Source organism: Schistocerca gregaria, chromosome 2 (genome assembly GCF_023897955.1).
Source record: "Schistocerca gregaria isolate iqSchGreg1 chromosome 2, iqSchGreg1.2, whole genome shotgun sequence".
Taxonomy (NCBI): Eukaryota; Metazoa; Arthropoda; class Insecta; order Orthoptera; family Acrididae; genus Schistocerca; species Schistocerca gregaria.
In genome coordinates this window covers 568,687,058-568,714,839 of record NC_064921.1, presented here as the reverse complement: position 1 = coordinate 568,714,839, position 27,782 = coordinate 568,687,058, and the positions used below count along the sequence as shown (strand labels likewise).

The 27,782-nt window shown below is 40.1% G+C and overlaps 1 protein-coding gene across 1 annotated transcript in view; it reads left to right on the top strand.

The window, feature by feature from the left end:
* Positions 1-27,333, top strand: part of LOC126332857 (esterase E4-like) — an 82,447-nt gene extending 55,114 nt beyond the window's left edge. The window contains exons 7-10 of the mRNA XM_049996688.1: positions 7,291-7,460; positions 16,445-16,598; positions 26,298-26,427; positions 26,601-27,333. Of these exons, the coding sequence (XP_049852645.1) occupies positions 7,291-7,460; positions 16,445-16,598; positions 26,298-26,427; positions 26,601-26,784 (638 nt within the window). The 3' untranslated portion in view covers positions 26,785-27,333. The remainder of the gene's footprint in view (positions 1-7,290; positions 7,461-16,444; positions 16,599-26,297; positions 26,428-26,600) is intronic.
* The last annotated feature ends 449 nt before the right edge of the window (positions 27,334-27,782 follow it).

Sequence of the window (27,782 nt, the reverse complement as noted above, 5' to 3'; positions counted from 1 at the left end):
ATCCAGGTGAAAGCGTAGAAATGACAAGATACACTGATATTGTTACCCTGGGTGAAAGTGAGGGAGAATTAAAGAATCTCTTCGAGGGAATGAACGGTCACCTGAGCATCAGAAATGAGAAAGGCGACAACCTAAAAATCAAAATTTAGGCACAGCAGACGAAGTCGTTTTTGCCAACTTCGAACCAAACTAACGTATTTCAGGTGAAATACGCAGGACATAACAAGCAGATTAACCAAGGCGTAGACATTCTTCGCCAAAAGAAGTTATTTACTATGAAGGATAGTCATTAATTGGAGGGAGAAATGTTATTGTTTACCATGCTGCCGACGAATATGTCATTGTAGACATGGAACAAGCTTAAATTGCAAGAATGTAAGAACAGGCCCTCGGTCGTATCCTATCCGATGTAGCTATTCCTGCATTTGCATAAACTATTTGGGACAATGACGACAATGTTTATCTGGATAGACCGGGATATGAACAGCCTTCTTCCGAAATGGGTGTGTTGTATGCTGACTACTGTCCCACTTCACCTGGTTTGAGTAAGAAATAGTATGGAAGTGAATCACGAAATGTGAAAATCGAGTAAGAGGAGAGTGGAAGCATTTGATATGTAAAGTTCTATAAATACACTAAAATTAAGCGAAATGGTAAGATAAGGAAATAGCAGCGTATCTGAAGGACTGGCGAGGAGAGATATAAATGGAAAACAATTTGTTTCAGGAACGAGGTGCTAAGGAATGTACGAAGGCATCGGCAAATACCTTTCATTGAACAGTGGAGCAATATGTAAGACTTGGGCAGTGTTTAAAGGTTATTCACAATTTGAGCAGGAACTGGGCTGTAATTGAGTCGAACATGGGAAGGAATTAGTATTTGAGGAGGTAGTAGTATAGGATTTTAGCCTATTCCATTGCTATTTAATCTATACATTGAGCAAGCTGTAAGGGAAACCAAGGAGAATTCTGAAAGGGAATTAAAGTTCAGGAAGAAGAAATAAAGACGTAGAGTTTTGCTGACGACAATGTAAGTGCATCAGAGACGGCAAGGGCCTTGTAACGACTAATGTCTCGAAAAAAGACTGTAAGATGAACGTCAGCAAAATTAATATAAGAAGGGTAACGGAATGTAGTTGAATTAAAACAAATGATGCTGAGGCAAGTAGATTAGTAAATGACGCACTACAAGTAGAGATGAATTTTTCTAATTGGGCGGCAAAATGACAGCTGTCAAAATTAGCCACTGAACGCGAGCAGCTAGAAAAGCGTTCCTATAAAAGAGAAATCTGTTAACATCGAATATAAGTTTGTTAGGAATTCACTTCTGAAGATTTATGTCTGGAACGTAGTCGATAAACACTTCAGACGAGAAGAGAACAGAAGTTTTTGAAACATGCTCTCACAGAATAATCCTGAAGGGTAGTTGGGTAGATCGAATTACTAAAAGATGAGATACTGAATCGAATTGAATGTAAAAACTTACGGTACAACTTAACTAAAAGAAGGGATCGACTGATATTACGCGTCCTGAAGCATCAAAGCATGGTCAATTTGCTAACGGAGGGCTACGGGGATAAAAATTCTAGAGACACCAAGGCTCCAATACAGTAACCAAATTCAAATGGACGTACGTTGTTGTAATGACACAGATGAAAAGGCTTCCACAAGACAAGCTACTGTGGAGAACTGCATCTAACCAGCCTTTTAGCTGAAGACCACCACCACAACAACAACAACAATAATAACATTAATAATTGAGGACGTTAAGAATAAGTGTCACTGTGAGATGATAAGATCGTCACAATAACTGGAACGGTGGATTTGTAACCTGTTCACACGCTAATGCTGTGTGCGTGTATTGTGAGGTGACTAATGGCACCATTGTGAAATAACCTTGAAATTGCGGAAGTTATTATGTCATTACAGTCCAGGGAGAACGAGAAAACGCAGTCAAAGACTGTGCATGATAGCAACCAGGCGTAGAACAAAAGAATAGCTCGCAGTTCATACAGTATAAACCATGTCTGGCCAGATTTGCGTCTACTGCAGCACTTTATCAAAACCTGCAGCCTATAGGTCGCCGAAGCATATCATTTATAATAACTCTGCATCGAATAAACACATTATCTCGATTATATAGAACAAGGGCAGCAACTGAAGCTTACACAACAATTTATCACAAGATCGCCTAAGTACTATAGTATTCACATTACCGGTTCTGGAAATTTACAACCATCATCAGATGTGGTAATTAATTCACTAACAGATTCGCCGTAATACAAAAACCCTCAACTTAAATCCATTCTGAAAATAAGTGGCTTATTGTTACTTCATCTCCCTCGTCCCATATGGGCGGGAAGTGGGTTGTCAGCGGTTACAGTTCGTAAATATTCTGCCAAACGATTTCAAAAATTTAAAACATAGTAAAATTTGACATAACGTTAGAAAAATTTATGGGATAAAAGAAATTGGAATTAAAATAATGTCGCGTGGTCTCTCTATTGTACTTGTGGAAGACAATGGGAAGGGAAACTTATCATTTAAGTATAGGAAGAAAGTCACTATTAGAAACCAGTTGTAAAAGTTACATTTACGAACAAACGAGAGCAACAAATCGACATTAAAATGTTAGTTTCAAGAAAATGGATTGACTTTAGGGTAACACTGTCCTGTACTAGGTGAAGTGGTTCCTTCTCTACTTCTTTATTTTTCAGATTAGAAGGTATCATAAAGACTTAAACAATAGGATATGCGCCACAGGCAATAAGAGAGGAAGTGCAACTACTCCCATTTGGAAATGAAATTATTGTAAGTGCTGTTTATTTTTACCTCAAACGAAATCATATTGACCGGCTTTATTGGACTGAACGTAAATTAGCATGAGGCCAAAACGCCGTTTTTGATTGATGGTGCACTTGGTGACGAATGGCCTGACAAGTAGATAACTTTCGTATAAAAGAAGTTATTTTGTAAAATGTTAGTCCGATTTCAAGGTAAGACATTAATAATAACAAAAATAATGATAGAACACTGGTGGCGCTCGTTTATTGCGTCAACAAACCAGCAGTTTCCAGCTTAATTTAAACGCCACAAATTAATTTCTTAGTTTAATTTAAACAGAAGAACTTTCAGGTTTGAAATTTTACAATAAAACGAGCTTACAATGGAACACTAATTTTTATTGGCAAAAATATATATGTAGTAAAATTTATACATCGCCTCATTGTCAGAAAAAGAAGAGAATACGGTGCTGCATAATGCTCAGATATAACGTGTCAAAGATTTTCATTTTTTACAGGACCTTGCTCTGACATCGGTACAACCAAAAGAAAGATTTTTTTCCTTTTCATTTATTAGAGTTGACAAACTCGCGAACATTGTAACTGAAATAATACTAGTAGCTGTTAAATGGCTGTCCAGGAAGAGGATTGTCATTTGACATTTTTAGTACCATGACCCTTCAGGATTATTCAACCACGCACAAGGATTCACCACGTACGTTTTTATCAAAACATGTTTTATATGGATAATGTAAGAACCTTAGGTTGGCGAACAATTTCGTAGCGTTTTTCCATAAGTTTAATGAGCACAACAGATATACGTAACAGAGAATTTAGTCATCAACAATGTATCCTCTTTGACTGTTTACAACAGTCTGTAAACGCTGGTATAATTTTAATTAATTATTTTGTGTTAATACTGGTTGCTAATGAGGAGGAAATTTAGTTATTAGTATTTTATTAATAAATCTCATTCATAAGCAGCCATATCACAGTCATCACAGTCGCTGTAGAAAGCTATAATTAATCTTTACTTGTTTAATCAGAATCGGACGATGACTCTCGTTGTCCGCAGTCTCGACGATTCGAAGCGATCTGCAATCCTGTGTATATAAGTCTTGAAGTTCTTGCGTTGCGTAGTCAGTCGGGAAACCTCAGATCAAGCTGAAATTTTGCTTTGATAGAGTTTAATTATCCAATGAAATAGTGGAGCTCTTGGATCTAGTAATTGCAGGTTCGTTTCCAATTCATCGGAAATTCCCTTATGATTACCAACGAAACGACACCTCCGTGCAAATTTCCAATTACAGAATACATATATAATACACGCCTTTGATGTAAGGGTTCAGTATATATTTTCTTCAGTAGCATACAATATATTTTCAATCTCTTTCTCCCAGTAATCTTGATAGAAAATTACAATTATTCAATGCGGTTATTCGGCACGGAGAAAATCCTAGAAGTCCTCTCAACACACACCAGAGAGAATATTACAAAGCGTAATTAAGCGCTCATGGAATAGTAATAGTACTGTACCACTTTGCGCATCGATTGTGAGAGTATATAGGTGGTCAAGTAGGAAACATAATCACTCATCGAATTGTTCAGGGATAATTGGTAGAATATAGAGAGAGATTACACTGGGATAACTTTTAGATTCCGCGACTCTTAGAAATCACGTGGTTTTGGGGTGAAGCACTCGTCGAGCCGTGTTCTGAGTGCTTTTTTCGTCCTGAAAGAAATTTCCTTGAACGCTGTTAGACAGAAGAGCGGAAAAGGTGAAACTTTTGAGGGCGCAATGTCAGGTGAAAAAGGTGGGTGTGGAATGACTTCTCAACCCAAGGCTTTTACACTGATTTTTTGTCAGTCTAGCAGAATGCAGTTAAGCGTTCTCATTGAGTACTAAGACTTCATGCGGTATTCCTGGTGGTCGCTCGTGGACTGCAACAAGACATCTCAGTTATTGACCTCGAGGAAGCAATTCGTAGTACATCACACCGCCGCTGATCGACCAGACGCATAAAAGTATCTTTTGTGGACAGGTTTTTGTGCGGGGGACTCCTGCTTTGTTTTGTCTCAATCAATCCTTATATCAGCATAAAGGCACCATTTCTCGGCACCAGTGGCAATACAGGATAACAATGATCTACGTCATTCGAGCCAAGTGATGAGGAGCAAGCAGAGATATGACCACCCGCCGATTTTTGTGATTTTGGTCAAGAGCTAGCCGTACCCATACTCCGATTTTTGAGCCTTCCCCACTGCGTGCAGATGGGGCACAATGGTGGAATGATCGCATTTGGTAGTTCTCGAGTAAAATGACATGGATCATTGTGGATTATTGCTTTTAATCGATGTTGATCAAATCCCGCGGATACTCCTGAACGTGGAGAGTGGCTATAGTGAAAACGATCCTTCCTAAAACTAGAAAACCATTTTCATACCGTGCCCTGTCCAGTGGCATTAACCTCTTACAGGGCGCAAATGCTTCTGGCTGCCACCCGTCTGTTGAACACAAACAGAATAATTTTTCGGAAATTTTTCGATTTCTCCACTTGGCACTCCATTTTCTAGCGTCGACAGTTGCACACTTCATTTCCAATTAACAATATGTAAACTCGAATAGTAACTGTATGCACCAACCTGTGTAAAGTGTGTGTCTCCATTACATTGAAAACAATATAGTCAACTCAACACTATTCTTTGCATTGTGTAAGCACTCACATATCGATAGTAACTATCTGAGGGCGAAACATAGGAGCGCGATTCTAAGCAATGTTGTGAGACGAGGTGTGTCTGCGAGAATGGAAGTCGTAGTGTCGGTCGAGAGATCGGAGACAGAAAATGTCATGCTGCCCTCACGTCGGTGATGGCAGATCATACCCCATTCGAGGTATGATTTCGTTTATACAGCCAGGAGCAATTTAGATGGCTTAGCTACGCTTGAAGGTGGAATTCAAGGTAAAATTTGCAAGCATAGCGTAAAACGCAATTCCAGGGTTAAGCTCGATATTGTTAGTCTGAGTACGGAATAATGAAGTGTTTTGCTTGTCAGATAAAGAAGTCACCTAATCCTCCAAATAATAATAATTTTCCACGTCTAATTAATAAATATACTGTAATTGTTTCATGTTAACGTAACTTTGAAATTGAAATATTCTGTTAATCTGGCACTCGCCCATTGTTACCTATATTATTATTATTATTATTATTATTATTATTATTATTATTATTATTATTATTATTATTTTCTATTATTGGTTTCTGAAGTTTTAAGTAGACTTTCAGAAATCCCTTCTCACAAGTTACTTAGTTACTTTAGCAGTTATCAGCAGTGCTTAGTAGACGGCCTACATAGGCAGTGCGCTTTTCCAACTCGTTAATGGTTTTCCTTTGTTGCACTTACCAATGACAATTTTTTTAAAAATGCACTTCATTGTTCATCCGTTTACCGTTTATTGTTTATTTACATAAGTTTTCGATGTGTGCGCTTGTATGTTGGTAGTTATGGTCATCCGCACTTTTATACAATTGTTACCTTACTGAAAACTATCTCTCTGCCTCATGACATTACGATATGATGACCGTTGACATTTGTGTACTCATTAGAGCACTTAAACTTCAAAAAGTTATCTAAGCGTGTAAAATCAAATTTGTATATTTTATTAGTTTTTTTGCTCCTGCTTTATTTAAAGTTACATTTTCTCCAGGACGTCTATTAACGCAGCGTACACGTCAGTAGCACTACATGTGATGCATGCAGTATCCAGTTATGTGGAAAACGGAGACTGGTCACAACATTCGCTGGGGTCATGAATTTTCGGTGTCTCATGTGCCAGTTCTGTCGCCGATTGTAGCGGCTGGTAAACGGCGCCGTGCTTTTATTGCATTTTATGGAAGTGGGGACCTAGAAACGACGAAAGGGCTTTGTCCCCACCGTAGCCCATACAGGTATGCAAACCCACAATAGGCTACTGCAGTCAACTCACCCCACAGCCACCCCACGCACAACCCATGGTTCATGTGCGGTTCGTGGGTCGGCCCCCAGTGGACCACCCCACTCCCCCCACTCCCTCCCCCTCCTCCCCCCCACTCCCTCCCCCTCCTCGTCCACTCCCTCCCCCTCCTCCCCTCCACTCCCTCCCCCTCCTCCCCTGGGAATGTTTCACACCAGACAATTAGAACCCTGAATGTTTGCATCGTAATTATGGTGTACACGTACGTGGAGAAAGTGATTCCGCAGCGATCGCAGGCATAGTGTAACTGAGGCGGAATAAAGGGAAGCAGCCCGCATTCGCCGAGGCAGATGAAAAACCGCCTTAAAAACCATTCACAGACTGGCCGGCACACCAGACCTCCGCACTAATCCGCTGGGCGGATTCGTGCCGGAGACCGTGACGCCTTCCCGCCCGGAAAGCGCTGCGTTAAACCGCTCGGCTAACCGGGCGGGCTGACGGTGTGCTTACTCATTTAGTGACGATACAGTGAAACATTTGAATTTCCGGCAGTGCTGGGCAAGAAGGACGCGTGGCGCGACCTGGACGCCAACTTCGATGTGCTGGTTCCGCCCACGGCAGCCGCGACACCGGACGAGAGGCGGGTGGCCGAGCAGGAAATCCGCCGCTTCTACTTGGGAGACCGGCCGCTGGGCGACGACACGTTCTTGCAGTACGCACAGGTACGTGCAGAGGTGGCAATGCGGTTCCTAGACGGTTACCACGACATCATTTTTGCGTTGTAGTCTTCAGTCCGAAGACTGTATTTATGCAGCCGTCCAAGCTACTCCATCCTATGCAACATATTCATCTCTGAATAACTGCGGCAACTTACATCCTTCTCAGTCCGTTTAGTCATCTTTCGGTCTCCATCTATGGCTTTTACCTCACATTTCCCTCCAATGTTAAATTTGTGATCCCATGATTTCTCAGAACGTGTCCTGTCAACCGATCTCTTATTCTAGTTAGCTTGTGCCACAAATTTCTTTGCCTCAGTCCTGTTCAGTAACTCCTCATTAGTTATGCCATCTGCCGATGTAATTTCCACCATTCTTCTGTGGGACCACATTTCAAAAACGTCTAGTATCTTGTTGGCTGAACTGCTCATCATCAATGTGTTACTTCCATTCGTGGCTACATTCCGTAAAATAATTTCAGAAAATGCTTCCTAACACGTAAGTCTACATTTGATGTAACAAGTCGCTCTTCTTCAGATACACTTTCCTTGACATTGTCAATCTACAGTTTCTCCTCTTCACTTAGGCCATCATCAGTTATTTTGCTGTTCAAACTAACTCCGAGTATCAACTGACTTAATTCGACTACATTCGATATCCTTGTTTTCTTTTTATTGATGTTCATCTTATATTCTCCTTTCAAGACACTGTCCATACCGTTTAACTGCTCTTCTAAGGCGTTCGCTCTCTCCGACAGAATCACACTGCCATCGGCAAACCACAAATTTTTTATTTCTCCCACACAATTTTCTTTCCTTTACTTCTTGTTCACTGTACAGATTGAATAACATCGGGATAAGCTACAGCCCTTTCTCACTTCCTTTTCAAATATTACCCCTCAACTATTGTAACTCTTGCCTGGTTTCTCTATATGTTGTAAATAGCCTTCCGCTTCCTGTATTTTATCCCAGCTGCCTTCAGACTTCCAAAGCGAGAATTCCAGTCAACACTGTCGAAAGCTTTCTCTAAGTCTACAAATGTTATAAACGTAGGTGTGCCGTTAGTTACCCTGCGTTCTAAGATACTTCGTGTGGTCAGTATTCCTCCGGCATCAAAAATGATCTTCCCCAAGGTCGGCTTCTAACAGTTTTCCCATTCTTCTTTAAAGAACACGTCTCAGTATTTTGCAATCACGATAATCATCATCATAATAAAAACTGGACATACAAGGTTTCCAATGAATGCGCCTCAACTTGAAAATTAAATATCTGGAATACAAAGTTCGATAGATTGGTGCAACAAGCATATATTGATGGTGGAAGCTGTAAGAATTTTGAACAGAAGTAGTACAAGTTTCGAAATGGTTCTAAAAGTAGCTAAAATATGGTACCTTGAGCAGCTTGTAAGGATCAGCACTCATAATTGAACTAGTCCGCGGTAGGCAGTCACTGCAACCAAATCACACCGTTTCGGGATATCCACCAGTCACAGTAAAGAGGTGACGCAAATGAACAATGAAATTTCCATCAAATACTATAGTGTCTAGACGGTAATGAATTCAGATGCCAAGCAGATTAGAATCGCCAATCTGTCCAGCACGGTGGAGTATACAGTGATTCTGCCCCACAATCGCTTCATTTGTGTGTTCACACCACCATCTTGGTGCAAGTACTTCACCTGTGAATCAGATGCAGCCAGCATCAAATCTTTCATTATGAATCATTGTCAAAATGTGATTCGCAAAGTCAGCTGTCTGTCGCACGGATCGTGCAGGTGTTGTATGACAGCTTTGGATACTGAGTAGAAACATGTGTGGGCCCCTGTCTCAGTATTTTCTGCGTGCTGGTTCTACTGGCTCTTAGCAGTACGGGACTCAACATCTGAGGTCATCAGCCCCTAGACTTAGACCTACTTAAACCTAACTAACCTAAGGACACCACAGACATCCGTGCCCGAGGCAGGATGTGAACCTGTGACGGTAGCAGCAGCGCGGTTCCAGACTGAAACGCCTACAACCGCTCGGCCACAGCGGCCGGCTTCTGCGTGCTGGAACCTCCAAAGGAATCTGCACTCACCTATCGATCTTAGTTTTCAAGATGTCTAACTCTGAAATCAAAAACTCCTTCGCTAGACACCTGTACTTGGTCTGGCTTTTACGCAGCTCCCTCAACGAAGATGTAATGGAAAGGAAGGGGGCGGACCTCCTAAAACTTTTGTAACTCATACCCTTCAGTAATATAAGTTTCTCAAACTAGGAAATTCTCTTTAGTTTCTTATCTTAAATATTCTCGGATGTTTATTACACAAATTATCTCCAGATTTTGTTTTTAAATCAATTAGTACGTATAGAGAGAACTCGTAAAGAATGTGACCTCGAAACCTTCATAACAGCACGAAAATGTGCTCAGACAGTGTAAACAGTGGCATGAGCCATTCGCATGCAAAATTGCGCGTCTTACCATAACAGCTATTAGACTGATCAATTATTTAAGATGTAAGAGAGGAACCTTGGTAAAGCGAAGAGACAACGTATTTAAATAATGGGTTGTAAATCACACATATTTTGTCGTCGTAAGTTGCTTAAAATAACGGCGCTGGCTGAAAAATAGTGTTTGTATGGTTATTTTGTCTTCCAATTGCAGGTGTAAGGTCTCAATGATGTGGTCAAAGCAAAGTGGAACAGTACAATATACGCAGCTTAATAAACACAGTTATTTACATTCTGGATTCAAGCCGGCCAATATCAAACGCCACACCAGTTAAGTTTTCAGACGATGATATTGGAATGTCAACGACATAATATGCCTTTTACCAAAGAAACTGTTAGATAGGCTTGTTCTTATGCATATCTCTGTTCTGCTTTTCCTCTGGCCACATCACTGAAATCCCACACCTGCACTTTGAAGACTGAATTGCTGTATGACACTATTACGCAAGTAGGATAAGATGGTTGTTCAAATCGAGCAATTATTTTAGCAGAGGGAAATACAGCCAGGTCATGACATTGACATACAAGTGTTTTTGGTTCTATTATATCGATACTTCATTTCTTTGTTTTACCAAAGTTCCGTCTTAGACATTTAATGGGTGATCATTCAAAGTTTTCCATGGTAAGACGCGGTTTTGCATGTGGCTCTTATACCGCTGTTTTTGGGATGAATGGTTTATATTCTAAGCACATTTCGTGCGGATATGAGCGGTCAAGGTCACTTCTGTTCTCAGTAACACTAAAGCTTTTTATATCAATGAAATTTCTTTTAAATTTATTACATAAAGCTACGGCATACGAGTTAGCTTTAAGATAGTACAGTTGAAATGGCAATGATTTCGTTGAGACGTGTTACTCTGTAACTTCGTTACTGTTGTAAATAACTAGAAACTCTTTACCTTTGTGATATTGTAAACGCAGCATCAGTACACTATTGCTGTTTACTTTGTGTTATTAAACAGATCATAAGATAAATATCACTGTCCGAAACCGGTAACTCTGGGAATATAAAACGGCACTCAACAAACTGAAACTGCATTTTCTAATCATAGCCACTTCTACGCAGACAGATATTAAAGTATCGTAGAGCAGCTCTTTTCAAACTTTTCACGGCGAAACTTACGTAGAGGAGCATTTCTATCCAACCCCACTAGCAGAATCAATGATTGCAGAAACAGCACTGGTCCATGCCAGTTGATTTTGAGAAAAATGGAAAAATATGTTTATTTGCTGTCTTGTCAGTTAAATTACGCTTTGTAAGATAGTTTCTGATGATATCGAGACACTATTTTCAGTGTCGTGATTATACAATTTATTTTAACACCATGCCGTCCGGCGACACCACAGTGGTGCCGTGTGCATAGTATCGAGCAGTGGCCGGCGACAGCACTTTAGTATCCTTTGCATTGTGTTTCTTTGTTTAGGTAGCAGTAATCTACACACGCCAACAAATTTCTTGTTTTTGTAAGTACTTGTGCCCTTTCATCATGGCAGACAAGAGACGATACGATTATTCACGATGGATGCACGGACGTCTTGTTTGACGAACCGGACGACTTGGCTGATTGGGAAGAAGACACTGAATATCAAAACAAACGAAAGTGAAGCAGAATCGTCGCAAGATAATGAAATGCATCAAAGAACAACTCGGTGAACGCTACGGTTGCACACTGATTCGGATGAATGGGGAAGGGGGAAGGGGGAAGACACTACACCATGGCCAGATTTTGATTTACCGAGGACCAATAATAAATTTGCAGGATCTCCGGGTTCAAACATATTTCCCAAAATACGCAGAGCGTCGAGAATATCGTAGAATTGTATATTGGGAACGATCTATTTGAGTGTATTAGCAACGAAACGGAGTCGAAATCGCAATAGAAGGAAACTGGATTAAAAAAATGCTAAGTTTGTCGACGTTACGGGACTCGAACTTAGAAAATGGTCTGTGCCTGCTATCCTTATGGCAACTGTAAAACAAAAAACAAAAAGGCAAGTACCGATGACAATTAATCAACGAATCCGCTGATACACACCGATGTCGTGCACCAGATTCAGACAAACACTATCATTTTTAATTTTTCCGACAACAGCAATAAACCGGATAATGCCGACCGGCTTTTCAAAGTGCAATTCTTAACTGATTATTTTCCCCAAAAGTTGAAAGAAACCTTTAATCCAAGTCAAAACATCTCAGTTGATGAAGGAATGTACAGTGGCTTGGACGGTTAAATTTTTAAAGTTTACAATCCGTTGAAAATTATGAAATATGGCATGCTCATTCGGATGCTGTGTGATTCGAGTGCTGGATACATTTCCTCGTTAAGATATATATTCCGGTGCTGGGCAGCCTTTAGCAAAAACACTGATGGAACTATTGAGACCTTATTAGGCAAAGTGGCATCACTTCTACATGGATAACTATTAAAAAAAATTAGAACTTGTTGAGAAGTTACTTCCAAAGAAAATTCCAGTTTGTGAACCCATACGGCGAAATTTAGGATTTCCGAGAAAATTAAAGCGCGCAAAGTCAATGTCTTTGAAGCTTGTCATCAATGGTGAAGTTCTCGCATGCACAGGTATGGAGAGCGTCGAAAATTAACGATACGAATGATCTCTACAGTACATAATGCCAACTTGACTGACATTCAAAGATAATAAAGAAAAACCAAATACACAATAAAAACCTGAAAGTGAATTAGACTACAGCACATACATGCAGAAAAACTATAAAATGGTCAAAAAAGTTTGCATGTTCCATTTTAATTACGCATTATTTAATGCGTTCCGTACATGGCAATATTTCGATGGAGAACACAAGAGTCTCCAATTTCACGACTCTTTATTGAAAGTGTCGTAAATGAAAGACCATGTACCTGCTTCTGAGCAAAACTTGAGGGTTGCCACTACATCGCGTCAGCTCATGATGCAGTTGACAGGCTTTCCGGTCACATAAAGCAACACCAGCTGATACTTATTTCCGAAATGAATAAACGAAAACGAAGGAACTGCTATGTATGTTCCAAAAACGAAAAAAGAACAGACTTAATAAAGTCTTGTGGAGTTGCGTTACATCTTGGAGACGTTTGCTGCGTATCATACCAAAGAGAAATACTAAGTACGAAAAACAATGCAAATAAACAAGTATATGAAACAAATTAATTTACTTCTTATTTCCGTATGTATGTCTTCGGAATTTCATGAACGTAGAGGAACAGGGTTGTGAACTTACGAGAACTAACGATGAGATTAGTAAAACTAAACAATACATAGTCTCCCGATAATGTCAAAACTGCCGGCGCCAAGCGAATACATTTTTGAGACGTGCTGACGGCAAAGTGGATACAGTTTCTCATGATATCCAAGACAATATTTTCAGAGTCGTGATTATACAATTACTTTAACGCTTAATGTTGGTGGACATGTTGTTCCTGAAATAGATTGCTTTTCACAACTGCAATTTCATGTTACTCAACAGTTTACTTCAAAATTTATTGATTTGAACACACAAACTGTTATTGTAAGGCTACATAATAGGTTCAGAAATCCAGCTTTATTGTTTCTCAATACCTAAACTTTGAAAGTTCACATACAGGTAACACCAACTTGTAAATACTGAACACTGTCAGTGAAATAGAAGGGTTGGTAAATTACTCCTATCCCCATATTTCTTATTCATTCAGGCTCTTTATAGTCCGCTAAAAGTCAGTTGTCGAATGCTCTATGAATGGAAATGTGCTCTTCAGTGATATGACTCCAGTTTCTTAGTCAGCGGATTTCTTGCCGCTCAGTGACAGTTTTCGTATGATGCACAAGTTGCTAAGTTACTTTTGTGTTAAAATCAGTAAGTAAACGAAATAGGATGCCTAACTAGGCCTCCAATTTGCGGTTGTCTGTCATATTTCCACTACTCACTTTTTTATTCAAATTCCATGAATTCTGATACAGAGAAAGATTTTCTTATTTTTTTGGAATTCTTCGCTGTTCAATGATTCTAAAGACAGGACACTGCGTTTGTAATTTTCTGGCCATCATTTTTTAACTTCAGCCGGAAAGTTTTGTAAGGTACTAGCATTAGCAATAAGTTATACAAAGTGCATTTCCTGTGAATACTATAAACAGCTCAAATTTTGTTCTTAATGACCGTGAAGTCCTTGTCATATTGCAGAGTGAATGGCCTCTAACTGGGAAATAACTGCGACAAAACGCTGAGAAATCTCAACTGCCACAGGAATCTTACCATAGGTTAATTCCTATTCTTCCCTGAGTTACCCATTTAAAAATATATGAAAGAATTTGATGTTCTATGGCAAATGGTTTTGTGTGAAGTTCAGTAAAGAAATAGACTGCATCAGGTTTATTTTTGCGACGACATCATAAATTTACAATGTTTAGAATGTTGAACGTCCTGTTTTGAGGTAAAGGATATTGAACCCAAACGTTAAGTTTCCGGAGGTAGAACGCATCTTGATCCGGCATGCTAGGAAGTGACAGATGGTACATAAAATATATGGCAATACCTGCGACATCACCCTCTTTTTGACCTACTTCTTTTCCATTACGAATATGACCAGAACATTTTGAAGCTCTGCATTTATGGTCCATCAGTATTGTGTCAGGAACAGTCATGGTATTTCATTCAGTATTTTTTATTTTTAAGCCCATAACAAGTTCCATATTTGCCATCTTGTGAACGACCAAATCTAAGTGTAAACCGTTCTTTGAGTATTTTCATCCAGAAGTCATACTTACTATTACTTTCTTGGATATGACGTGTTTTCAATTGCTCACGCATGAGTTTGACATTAAAGTTGCCCATTTAAACGTTTCATAGTAAGTTTTTCGGGATAGGAATTTTTGTGATCGATAATCATACTTATTTCTGCATTGAAGATTAGATTTCCTGGTGCATTTTTACCCCTCTTATTAATAGGGGACTTTTCACAAGCAAAGAGATACGTTATCCTCCTGACCCTTTGGCTTGTGACCCCAAGGATACATATGAAATGTTTCTTGCACACCTCAGATCGTCCATAGATGGAAGTAATGAAATATTGTAAGTTGTTGCGCATTGGTTTGCTGTTTGCTGCTTCTGGTACTCTTCCTCTCCTTCAACAAATATTACCTACAGAAGTCAATCTCTGAAGATAAGAATAGTGAGCATTCTGTGATGTCACGCCATGGAAAAGGGAAAATCTCATTTCCGTCCTCTTCGAAAATCATTTCAAATATTGCTGACGACGCCTAGAAAATCATATATTTACTTCACTGATACAATAAATCTTTAATTTTTCAATTATACATATCCTTTATTATCATGACATTACTTACTTCCAGCCTTCACCCATGTTTTTTATTTTAAACTAGCTTCCCACTGTAGTTTGTGTACTCCAAATCTTCAATTTGCGACCTTTTTATGATTTCACGTTGATGCTAATCATTACTTACACCCTTTTCCTCTCTAAACTTTCACCACCGACATCTGCATCCAAATATTCCGTCATAGTGTTCAACATCGCAAATTCGCACGAATGCAGAGATAAAATCAGGCAACGAACTAACCAACGTAGGTTGCAGAAATAGCACTTGTTCTGGACAAGTGTTGTTTCTCCTCTGATACAACTTTGGAGTCTCATTTCTTCCATTAAGAGTGAAGGAAAAAATGTTCTTCTTGCATTAGTTGGCTAGAGGGAGCAGAACAGGGACATCAACTCTTAACTTATTATAACCAAAACGTAGACCAACGTTGTTCCTGCAGTCAGCTATTAATATAATTACTATTAAAAACATAAACAAAACAACCAGAATGCGTCTGCTATATACGTAATTAGTACTAACAAATAAGTCATTTGTTTTGCATGAAGACTATCTCAATGACGTTCTTTCCTGTTATGTGTGAGCAATATCTGAAAAAAAAATAGACTAGATAAATGTATCGTTAAATAAATGTGTTAAAGTAGAAAATTAAAACATGAACGATGGAAACAACAGAAGAGAATTAGGTTTTAAAATTGAAAAAATACGTTATTTATTCATTTATTACTTCCAATTTGCGTATAAAAATTACTTTCTGCTGAAGACTGAAAAAAGATAACTTTAGATTTCATGAGATTTACTTTCAAACAGTTAAAGAATTTGTCTCCCTGACAGGCATTACATATCCAGCGTAAGTGTGCTGCCACACCTCAGCACAGCTTGCCCCCATGCCAAATTGTTCGACCCTGTTGGAAGTTTACCACATAGCAGCAGTTACTGATACGTTCGTCTTTTTGAAGCTTTTTTTTTTGTTTTCGAGCATTGTTCAGACACGTCAATTTATGCGATCTTCTCAGTAAAGAGGGTCGCTGGGACAGAGACCATGAAAATATGTACTGCTATTTCGGACAGCGTGCCAGCGTAACTACCTACTCCTGAGTATACAAAGGAATGGCCTTGTTCTGTGAGAAACTGCAGACCTCAGTCCCACGTAATAATGCGATCAATGTGTTTCCATTTGTTACAGTTACGAGGAGACTACTATTTCGTGTACACAGCGCTGGAAGTCACTAGGTTGCATGCTTCAGTTCCTGCAGCGCAACCCGTCTACTTCTATTTCTTCGATGTCGAAACGAAGCTTAACATTTTCAAGGTGATGTTCGGAGCCTCAAAATACAAAGGTATTAATTTCAGCATGCAATACTGTTTTATGGTCTGTTAATTAAACGGCGCAGTTACCATCGCAACTGTGTGTGTGTGTGTGTGTGTGTGTGTGTGTGTGTGTGTGTGTGATATAGATAGTCAGACATTATTATGATAAGCTAAGTAACTTTTTTGATTGCTGGAATACGCTTCAAAGTGAGACAGTTCATTACACTATTTTTCAGTGTAGTAACCAAGCCATTAGAAAACGACCGTGTTAACGGTCTCTTCATTGGCATATCTCTTCCCCCCCAGTTGGTACGTCGATTTGTCGAAAATGTGCAAATACTATGGCGCAAGATTTGCTTTCCTTCCATATCAAAAGCACCCACGCTTTTGCGATCTTGGGCACATCATTTGCACCATTTCAGTTTCGTAGGATGGATATAACGTTTGGTTGGGATGTACTGCCAGAGTTTCACGTTTAATCTGTGCGAAATTTAGACTTTTGTTAACAAGAATCGTACTAGTTGGCGTATTTAATCTTTTGTGTACGTTTCTAGTTCCCGGATCATTCACTGTATGATGATGTACCTCTTATCAGCAAAACAGAACTTCTGGGTACAGGACACCTGAAACATGTAGTCTCCTCTGACAATGCGCCACTCCTGTTGGTCCTTACCGCAGGACCCCGTGCGTAACCTACTTCCCAAAGTTCTTACTTATTATTTAAATATATTATTATTAGTTAGTTAATTTAAAATAGTCCTAATTTACTAGAAATAAATATTCTTTATATTTGCTTCTATTTTAATTATTGGTTTTAGTTTATTTAGCTTAGTTCCTTATTTCCTTCTATTTTTACTCTCCTGAAAACCTGGAAAACATACTATTTCATTTTAAATACCACAGAAGGGCAAGAGATATATTCCGCAGCGGCGATCTCGCGGAAATTTCTCGTCGTTATCTGCTCCAACTGAAATTTCTAAAATATGCTCCCTAGGCAGATCATTCGGCACAACTGTGTGCTATGTTGTTTGATGAGTCTGATTTATAGGTACAACAATTTAGCATGTTAAACTTTATTAATTCGTATATAATCACTCGACGAATTCCGACTGAAAATGCAGGTTCGTACTATTGTTCCAAACTTCAACTCCGAGCGACCTACGTCTCGTAATATCTGTACCGTGATAATTAACTAATTTCGATATGGAAACACACACCCCTTGAATACTTTGTTAGTTATTGGATTTTATTTAGTGCAAAAAAGTATTTGAACATTTACTATACACCGTAATGACGTCTCACACCACCATCCATTCACCTCTTTCGCAGTAGACAGTATGTTTGTTCATTTCTGTCGCTCTTCAGTGATACCTTACTTGAGGGTACTGTCTACAGCAGCGATGCATTAACATCAGGAGACGGAACATAGCGCTCCACAGATTCTTCCCCAGACGTAGTACCTCTCCTTATCCGACCTCTTCGCAAGTCCGAAATATACATTTCTAGCTCGTAATTGAATGATCAACGCAGTTGGGTAGTCTGTAGGATATCCTGATACATTATGAGCTTAGTACGAGGGTTGTTCAGACAGTAATGCACCGCATTTTCCTTCTCAGCCGAAAACAATTCTACGAATGCGATACTTTAAGTATGTATTATTTCAAATTTTCTGAGTGAGCACGCCAAGTTTCCGTAACTTCCTATCGATAGTGTAGCTGCAGGTCAGTTTTATAATGGTGTCTGGAACTAATTTACATTGCAAGCAACGTGCCGTAATTTAATTTCTCACTGCAGAGAAGAAACTGTGGCGAATATTCAGAAACGCTTGTGCAAAGTCTATGGAGCATCTGGTGTCGACAATAGTACAGTCACTCGCTGCGCATGGAGGGTGAGGTCAAGAGAAGACGGTTCGGCGGAACTCCACGATTTGCAGCGGTCGGGGAGACCATCCACGGCAGTCTTAGTTGACATGTTTCAGCGAGCTGATGCGGAGGACATGGCAGTAAGACTCGGCAGTTGGCAGACATTTTGAGGTCGATAAGGGGGTGATTCACATTATATACCAAACAAAACGATATTCTCGACGGACGAATGTTTCTTTTACACACAACCCCAAAGTACGTTCTCAAACGTGATCGGTTTAAGGAATATATTGACCACCAGCAGTATGTGTGTCTTAGCCGGCACATAGCAAACAAATCGTCGACGACAAACGTTTTTATAAGAAATCCCAGCCCCCCTCCAACGAGATAACTAATAATTCGCGATTATTTCCTTAAATCGAAACGGTGTATGAAGGGAAGATATACCTGAAAAGCGCTGCGAGCTTTCCAAGATGAGATGTTGTGGGGTGGTCCTCAACTACGTACCCTCCAACTCAGAGTTGCAATATTAAAGGTTTTGTCTGGTTTCGTTGTCTAGGGGCTGGGATACGTAGTTGCCACATTACAGGCCAAATGCTGCTGAGGCTACAATATACGATAAGAATACACACATGAATCGAATGGTCGAAGGTTTCTATCACTCGGCAATAGCGAATTATGAATGTTACATATAGATTTATAAATAAAATCTGCAGGCACTATCTTAACGCCTGAGTACTGTAGTAGTACTCCTGAGAATGCGGTATATTTCTGCAAAACACTTATAGGTGTCGATGGTCCAGCAATTAAATAAATATAAGTTGAATAACAGGGAAAAAATAGATTCCTACAGCACGAAATTAGTTATGAACAACAACATAGCTCGCGAGATACTCACTTCTATAAACGCACACATCATCTTCACTGTGGAAGCCAGGCAAATCCCACAAGTGCACAAGATGGCACTCCGAGGTATTTCTGTCTGCCACGACCACGCGCAAACCGCTCCATACTCTCCAAGTCTTTCCGCCGACTGTGCGTCCGTCGCGCCGTACCGTCCCCTGTCCTGTGCCATACCGTCGCGGCCACTCCTCCCCCACTTCCATGCAGAGACACTATTGAAGAGCGCTGTCATTGGCTAGAACGCTCCGTTCATGTCTCAAAGCCAACACATCCACACAGACATAATGAAGCGCATACGAATTACTGGATTTACATTTAAATAACTTGAAATTAAATAAATATTCCTACAGCTGGACCATAAACACGGTCTAACACACATTATTAGATACATGAACAAATTAAATAAACACAGATCAAAGGAATAGAGCAAAAGGTAGGCCAGTAGCCTAATGTCTCTGTGCTTTCTAAAACACAGTACATATTTAACCAGTTTCTTCATGAACAGTATATATCGGATATAAGCATAGACAACGATGAATAAATATATTTGTAAGCATGTTGCTACGGTTTTTCGTTTAACTATGGAGTACTTATGGCCTGACGCGATCGATAGTAATCGGCCACTTTGACCTCCAATACCTCATTTACTAATAAAGTTACATGACTGTAATTAAAGGCAATTTAGGTTTACACTAATAGCTTTCGAAAGACATGGCGATCGACAAAATGGGATGAAGTGTTTAGATTTTCGAAATTCGTTGCTGGGTGTAATTTGTATAATTTATCGTCAGATATTAAACTAACAAAGATATTGGAAATCTGACTACACCATCAGAATCTTCGTGAAAATAACGGTAATTTACATGTTAGTTTTTGAGGTGTCATGATTCATCTGGCTACAATTAATTTCTCTTCGGATTGTGAAACGTGTGCCATTATGGTTTCACAAAGTCTGCCATCTTCGGCACTCCCGGCGTAGACATCTCCTTCATCGACACAAAGCACCGTGCTCGTCACAGCGGAACTCCCGGCCACGCGGCTGGACCACGCGCTGGGCTGCCCCTCTCGTCCGGCTGACGTTCGCCACCACGTGTTGGCTGCCGGGCCCCGGCTGGTCGACCAGCTCGTGCTGCCACCACAACTCCGAACACACATTATTTAAAGGGCACAACTACTCTCCCGTTACCTCACAGAGCACCACCGTTTTCTTCCCTTCCTCCAATACGACCTTAAGTTTCCTCTCTAATGACGTCTTCGTTGATTAGATGTTTAAATCTAATCGTCTCTAAGGCTGCTCGTGTTTGGAAGATACCCTAAAGTAGGTCATTTCTCCCTGTGTGGAGTGTCTGCATTTCGTGAGGAGAGGGTCCAACATAGCTTCACATTTCCAATAAAAATCGGGGACGCAAGCTTCTGACGTGGAGAGGAATTCTTCCGTATCCGGATGCACCAATTATATCTTCCCTTCCCAGTAATTAGCAACGTAGTTTGCTTTGTCACTGACTTTCAAAATATCATCTTTAGTGCATGTTATAGACATATCTGGGCAAATCAGTAGGTGGTCCAAGTCCTGTATTGCTCCGCATTCACACCTATCGCTATCACTGTAACCCCATTTAAATAGGTTTGATTTGCACCCAGTTACTCCAGTACGCAGCCTGTTTAATGACCTCCTAGTTGTAAAAGGTAGTTGAAATCCTGCAGATCCCTCCTGAAGTAGTTCCATTGTGGAGTGTGGCACCATTTCTTCCCAAAGAGATAGCCGCCTTGCGGCGGGCTTGGTGGCGAGCTCTTCAGTAGTTTCAATGAAACTCCTGCGGGATTTCAGCCGGACACGTTGTTTTCGGTGCATATGCAACGGGTGTCGGGGATCATTCTTTTGTTTTAATCTTTCTATCTCGGCGGCTACTTGTCTGCGGATAGTGGGTGGTGCTATGCCTATGATGGGATAAATGATGTCTGTGGGAGTTGGTTTGAGGCATCCTGTGGCAATACGTACAGTTTCGTTTACGGCGACGTCAACTTGCTTAGTGTGAGCAGAGGTCCTCCAATCTGGCGCCGCAAATTCCGCTGCTGAGATACTCAGCACCAGACCCGTGGTGCGCAAAACATGTGGTTGAGCTCCCCACGATGAACCTGTTAGCTTCCGCAGTATGTTGTTCCTGGCACAGACATTATTTTAGTGTTGTGACAGTCCTGCTTAAAAGTGCTCTGTCTAATGTTACTCCCAGGTATTTTGGGCTGTTTGTACGTTTCAGCTCTTCCCCTTGCCACATGACTCGGAGTTTCCGTTTGGCTTGTTTGTTCCTAAGATGGAAGGCGGATACTTGAGATTTACTAGGGTTTGGTTTGAGATTATTGCCGTCGTAATAGGTAGCAAGTTCTGTTAAGGTTCCTGTGAGATTCTCCTCCACTTGTTCAAAGGTTTCATCCTGTGTGGCCACTGCTGCATCATCAGCATATATGAACATTCGTGTCTGGTGGCTGATGGGAAGATCATTGGTATAGATGTTAAATAATATTGGAGCCAAGACACTACCCTGTGCAAGTCCATTTTTCTGTGTCCTCCATCGGCTGTTTTCAGATTGTTAAGGTTACATAGTAGCGTCTGTTCTGTAGCATGCATTTCACGAACATAGAAAGGGTGTACTCCTTAGTGACATACCCTTCCTGGGTAAGCAACTTACGGTTAACTGTCATATGCAGCACTGAGAAACAGGAATGCAACCCTAGTTACTTCTCTCTGATAGCCGTCTTCGATGTACTGTGTGAGATTAAGGATTTGGCCACAGCATGAGTTTCCTGGTCGAAATCCAGCTTGTTCGTTAATGATGGCTTGGTCCACATAATCGGCTATGCGTTTGAGGATCATTCGCTCCAGCACTTTAAATAAATGACAAAGCAGTGAGACAGGCCGAAAATTTTTAACTTCAGCTGGGTCTTTCCCTGGTTTTAGTAACGCAATAACCCGAGCTTTCCTCCACAGTTTAGGAATTTGCATTGTTGTAATACAGTGATTCATTAGCTCTAGGATCCATGTTTTTACTCCCGGTCCAAAATGTTTAAGTTGCTCAGGTCTCAGATCGTCGAGGCCAGCGGCCTTATTGTTTTTCAAATCGTTGATGGCATCTTGTAGCTCCTGAATGAAGAACGGGCGAGCTAGGAAGCTAATCTCCTCGTTCAGTTTTCTTTTAATTTTGCCATTCCTGATCTCCCTTTTAGTTTTTCCGTTCATGAGTAGTTGGTGAGCTATCTGATCTGGTGTAACTTCACTGTAATTTGGTTGTGGTTCTCTTGGGTCGTTGCTGAGACTTTTTTGACCAGTTTCCATGCCTTCCTACTGCTGTGCTTCATGTCAGTCTCTTGTAGGAGGTTATACCACTTTTCCTTTCTCGCTTCCGATATACCACACATCAGCTCCTCACCTGCCTGGATCGTTTTCTCTGAGAAGGGGTCCTTGTTGTACAGTTCTTCATACTTTTTCAGAGCTTCCTTGCTGCTACCATTGAGTCCAGCGATTTACTGGGTGCGGCACCCTCTAGGTATGCGCCGTCGAGAGATTTTCTTGACAAGGTCTATAAAAGTTTCATATGATTGTATCTCTGGTTTAATTTCAAAGATCTCCTTATCAAGGTCCTCTGTGAAAAGTTCTCAATGAGCTTTTTTGAAATTGAAGAGTCTCTTGAAGGGCATTACATCTGATTCGATTACTGCAGTAATGCAGCAAGTTATTGGTCTGTGTTGCGATCTTGGAATTGGGTCCTCGATTTGCTTTACAGATTGCATGGATACCTTTTCGGAGACAAAGATGTTATCTGGATTATATCCTCGTTTCCATCTTCCGCTGTTAAATGATGCAGGCAACTTTGGGTCATGTATCAATTTCAGTTTAGCCTGTTCTGCCCAGATCTCCAGCATTTCACCATCGTCATTTGTCTCTTTATAACCGCATGCGAGACCGTGACAGTTAAAATCTCCTACTATAATGTTTTTTGAATGGCAATTTCCAGGCTCCGTAAATTTGAACCTCGCACTGGGTGGTTTGTACACGGATGTTACAGTACATGAATGTAGCTCAATTGTTAAAATTTCTATATTTTCTTCGCAGGTCAGAGCACAGCAGCATATGTCTAAGTTCGGTTTCACAAATATAGCACTTCCGTACCTTTCGTGTGCTCTCTCAAGAACTAATTTCATGCCCTGTGTTTTTGGTCTATGGCTAGTTGGTGCCCTGTGTGTTTCTTGTAGCACTAAAACATCACAGTTGTTTCGTTTGCACATGTCAGATAATAAAATTTCTTTATTTACTGATAAGCCTTCAGTAATGCAGGAACTTGTCACTAGTGATGGTCTTGATAAAGGCCTTTTTTGAGTCTCTTCGGAGAGTTTTTTTGTCATCTTTGGTTTTGGTGCTCCGGTCTTTGCAGGATTGGCCGACTAGGTCGTTTCCAGGGGACGCCCGATTGCTTGTTGTTCGAGTGGTGAACGCAATCTTCGTGGAGGCTCCTGCAGTGTGGAGAGGAGTGAAAACAGGAGATCCAGTGAAAACATCACTTCACAGAATAATTCGTTCGATAAATTATCAGATTACGTATATGCAGTTGATCTATCGAAAAATGCTTGTAAGTAGTATTATGATTGTTTTGTGCTGTGCACCAACAGGTTGCTTACATTACTCTATGAAGAAATATAACAAACAGTTGAGAGTGTGATGTCGAAGTTAAAGTGTGCAGTCAAAGAAGCCAGCGGATTCTAATTGTGTTGTTAATTTCAATACCACAGCCAAATTCACTGGTGTGCGAGAATTCCCAGTACGACGTAATTGCAAGAGTAGCATATTATACTGAAGCAGCGGTGACCTGATCAGTTGGTAGGAGGATATGGGTATCTGAAAGAATTTTTAAATGAAAGCGTTGATTAAAAATAAGACAACATGCATTCTGTGTACGGAATACAGACAGGCGGTGCAGGCTGCTCTGTGAGGGTGTTAGCCAGTTTTGGGGAACTATAAGAAGTAGTTAATTTTATGTCGGAATAAAGTCCGAACAAAGACATAGGAGAAGAATCACGACTTTGCTAGCTGACAGCTGAGGGCGGGGAAATTTTGTGCCTGGAAACGAGGCTTTGAGTGGCGACAACAGACAACGCGTGATACCTCTTCGACACCACTGTGCACCACAGTGGATGCGTCGTGAATGTGTTGTCAATGGATCACGTTTCAGAGGAACAACCTCTGCTGACGAGTGATCCTTCTTGGCGTGTACTTCACGATGAATTCTACTTTAACAAGTTAAATTCAGAACGAAAAATAATCAGCTTGGCTAGCAGACCTGCACAATATTAACTATACAGTAAAGCGAAAAACTACCGTAAAGAGAGCTATTAGAACCCAATGCCCTCCACGTACTGAGCGACTAGAATGGAATCGTTTATGACTGAAGTTGGCCGCCGGTGGCTTGGGGACTACTTCCTTTGTGTTTAGATGGCTGCTGCATACGGGTTCGTGAGTCCTAAATACCGAGTGGGTTTTTGGAAAGTAGATTACATAATATTTTGATTTATTTTTCAAGCCATTCGAACTGCATATTCAAATGTATTTAGTCATCTGCTGAACTTGTAGTTTAATATTCTATCACATTACCCAATTTACTTCAGTGATGTCTCATTAACTAGTGTGACAAAAGTAACGTTCCATCCGGTGTAAAATAATGTGGAAAATGGCTAACATTCTCGCCGTAAAATCATCTCGATGTAGATGGAATACTAAAGCTTTCACGCTTTTGAATGCTGAATCATGCATTCGTCCCCCTCTGTTCCTTCTAACAAAAACCTAGCTTGGTGATAGTAATCTAGCGTCTCCGAAACATATCAACAAAGTGGAATAGGTATGATCTCTAATTATAGCTGCTATCCGCATTTTTTTACAATTCTGACGTGCTTATCCTTCTTTGCTCCAATAGAGCTCCTTATATTTCATAACTAACAAAAACTCTATTTTTTTTCCTCTTTTGGTACACACTTCCACATCTCTTGGACTATACGTAAATATTTCTGAGATCTCCACTATGATGTATTCAACAGTGCTTCCTTCTCAAGAGTGAAACGAACGTACGGCATATAACGAACTACATGTTAATGAAAAGATCACCGCAAGCCACTACTATTCATTTACATTGACTAATTTTCTCTCTTTTAATTCGTAGAATAAAGCTAATTTTTGCCTACAAAAAAGGGAAAGTGAAAGCACTTGGCGTACTTGTTCATAACATCAAAACAGTAACTCACTTGAGGAGAACATAAATTAAATCAACAGTTTTATGCGGGAGAAGTCATCAGTACTATTTCATTGTTGCACCGATGAATCAATCTATAAAAAAACTCAGAATTAGAAATCTGCCTGTGTTATTTTAACTGTAAGACTCAAAAGTCTCATAGTTACGAAACGCATTAATAGGATGTAGTTACTGAAGTGCACTAAACAATAACGGTGTTGAAGCGAATTATGATGAAGACAATGTTGTTAAAAAATCGATTGCAAATAAATTAATAAACACAGCTGAATGGAAGATACGTGGTATGAAAATAGCCTTTCTTCTGTATAAATCGTACACCTGTTCCACGTAAGTGCAGGTGTACCTCAATTGAGGTAGTCGGTTTTCAGAGAGCAATGACATAAATCAAGGGCAAAAACCAGTATCACATTAAATGCCAGTACACGTTGTTTCTTAGTAATCAGAGAAGTATTTCTGTTCGTGATACCGTGCTTTGCCAGATACAGTAAAAAATAAATAGCTTGGTGAATAAATAAATACGCACCTATTTGGGAGGGGGTTATTGTACTGGGTGAGTTTCCACATGAATTATAATATCTAGCGGCATTGTTAGATTGTGTTCCACCTTCCCATATGGAATCAGACATCATCAAGAGGCGACAGTGACAGCAAATGGTTTTTTTATGTTCAGGAGCGGCTCACGCTGATGATATTCCGTACCTGTTTCGTTTTGGACTCCTCAACCCCAGCCCACCGAATAGTGTGGAGGGAAGAGTCATCGCCAGAATGACTAAACTCTGGACCAATTTTGCTAAGACTGGGTAAATTCCTTACACTTACTGCTATTCCTTATTTACTTCATATTGAGAAGAGATGAATTTTTTTCTGGTTTGATTATCAACTTTTTTCTCTTGTGAACCAATACATAGTCGGATTTTGGTATGCAATTAAGATGCGATTTCATAGCTACAACGTGCATTTTCTCATTTTCCAGGAAACCAACACCAGGAGGCGACGATATTATCCCTGTGTCTTGGCCTGCGGTGAGTGCGGACCACTGCCAATACCTGGAGATCACGAACGATGGACTTGCAATCAAGGAAAATTTGTTCAAGGAGAGGATGGATTTCTGGAATGCGCTGCATAAAAAGAAAGCTGGTGTTCAGTCATCTACGTAGCCTCACTTACCAAAAGTTGTCAGTAATGAGCACTGATAAGGAAACTTGCACATTTACGGAAGAGAAGAACGCGGTATCTGCATTTGTATTCAGGGTTCAAGAAAGTGTGTGCGATGCCGTATGTTGAATTATGGTTAATTATTACCGACAGTATTCCTTCACTATCTAATAAAATACTTTGAAACTTGTAAACCACTGCAAAAAAAAAATAAACACTTTATGTTGGTAGAATAGATCGAAGTCTGTATTTCATCTGACAGTACCCTCATTTTGTATATCTGAAGCTTTAATGATAATTCTTTCACAGCTGGTATGCTACTATCATTGCCTGCACGTCGCGTAACAGACATTTCTCATTTAAGATCCTGTACTTCTTTTAGACTAATACTAACCGTGCCCTTGGCAATCAAATCACACAGTAAAATAACTAAGAGCAGTGACAATATGTCATACGTTCAATTTGGAAAATAAATATTGCACATCATAGTGGGTAGTCCAGATAGTCATCCTTTAGTTTCTGCACCAGTAATGTTACGGTCTATAATTAAAAAAAAGTTACCTGAAATCTGTGACTCTTCAACTCATGAAGGGGAACAAAGAATCATTAACTTGCAGAATTTTTGAATGCGTGTCTCAGACCACACTCCACCCTCCATTGATGTAAATAGTAGAAATGTCTCTTTTTATAGTTTCACTGCTTTAGTTTTCGCCAGCATACCCGACGCGTATAAAAAAAATACTGGAGGATGGTGCTTGGAAGTAGACAAACAACATTTAAGACTAAGTAAGAATGTGTATTAAGGACATGTGGTGGGGGGAAATGGACGTGCCCTTTCATAAGGACATTCATGGTGTTTGTCTCAAGACAATCAGGTAACTATGGAAATTTTAAATATGTCTGTTTAGTGATTCTAATCCTTCTCCCAAATATGAGTTCCCTGTTTAACCACTGCACTATCTATCATGGTGCGTGGAAAGAAATATAGAAACCTGACAGA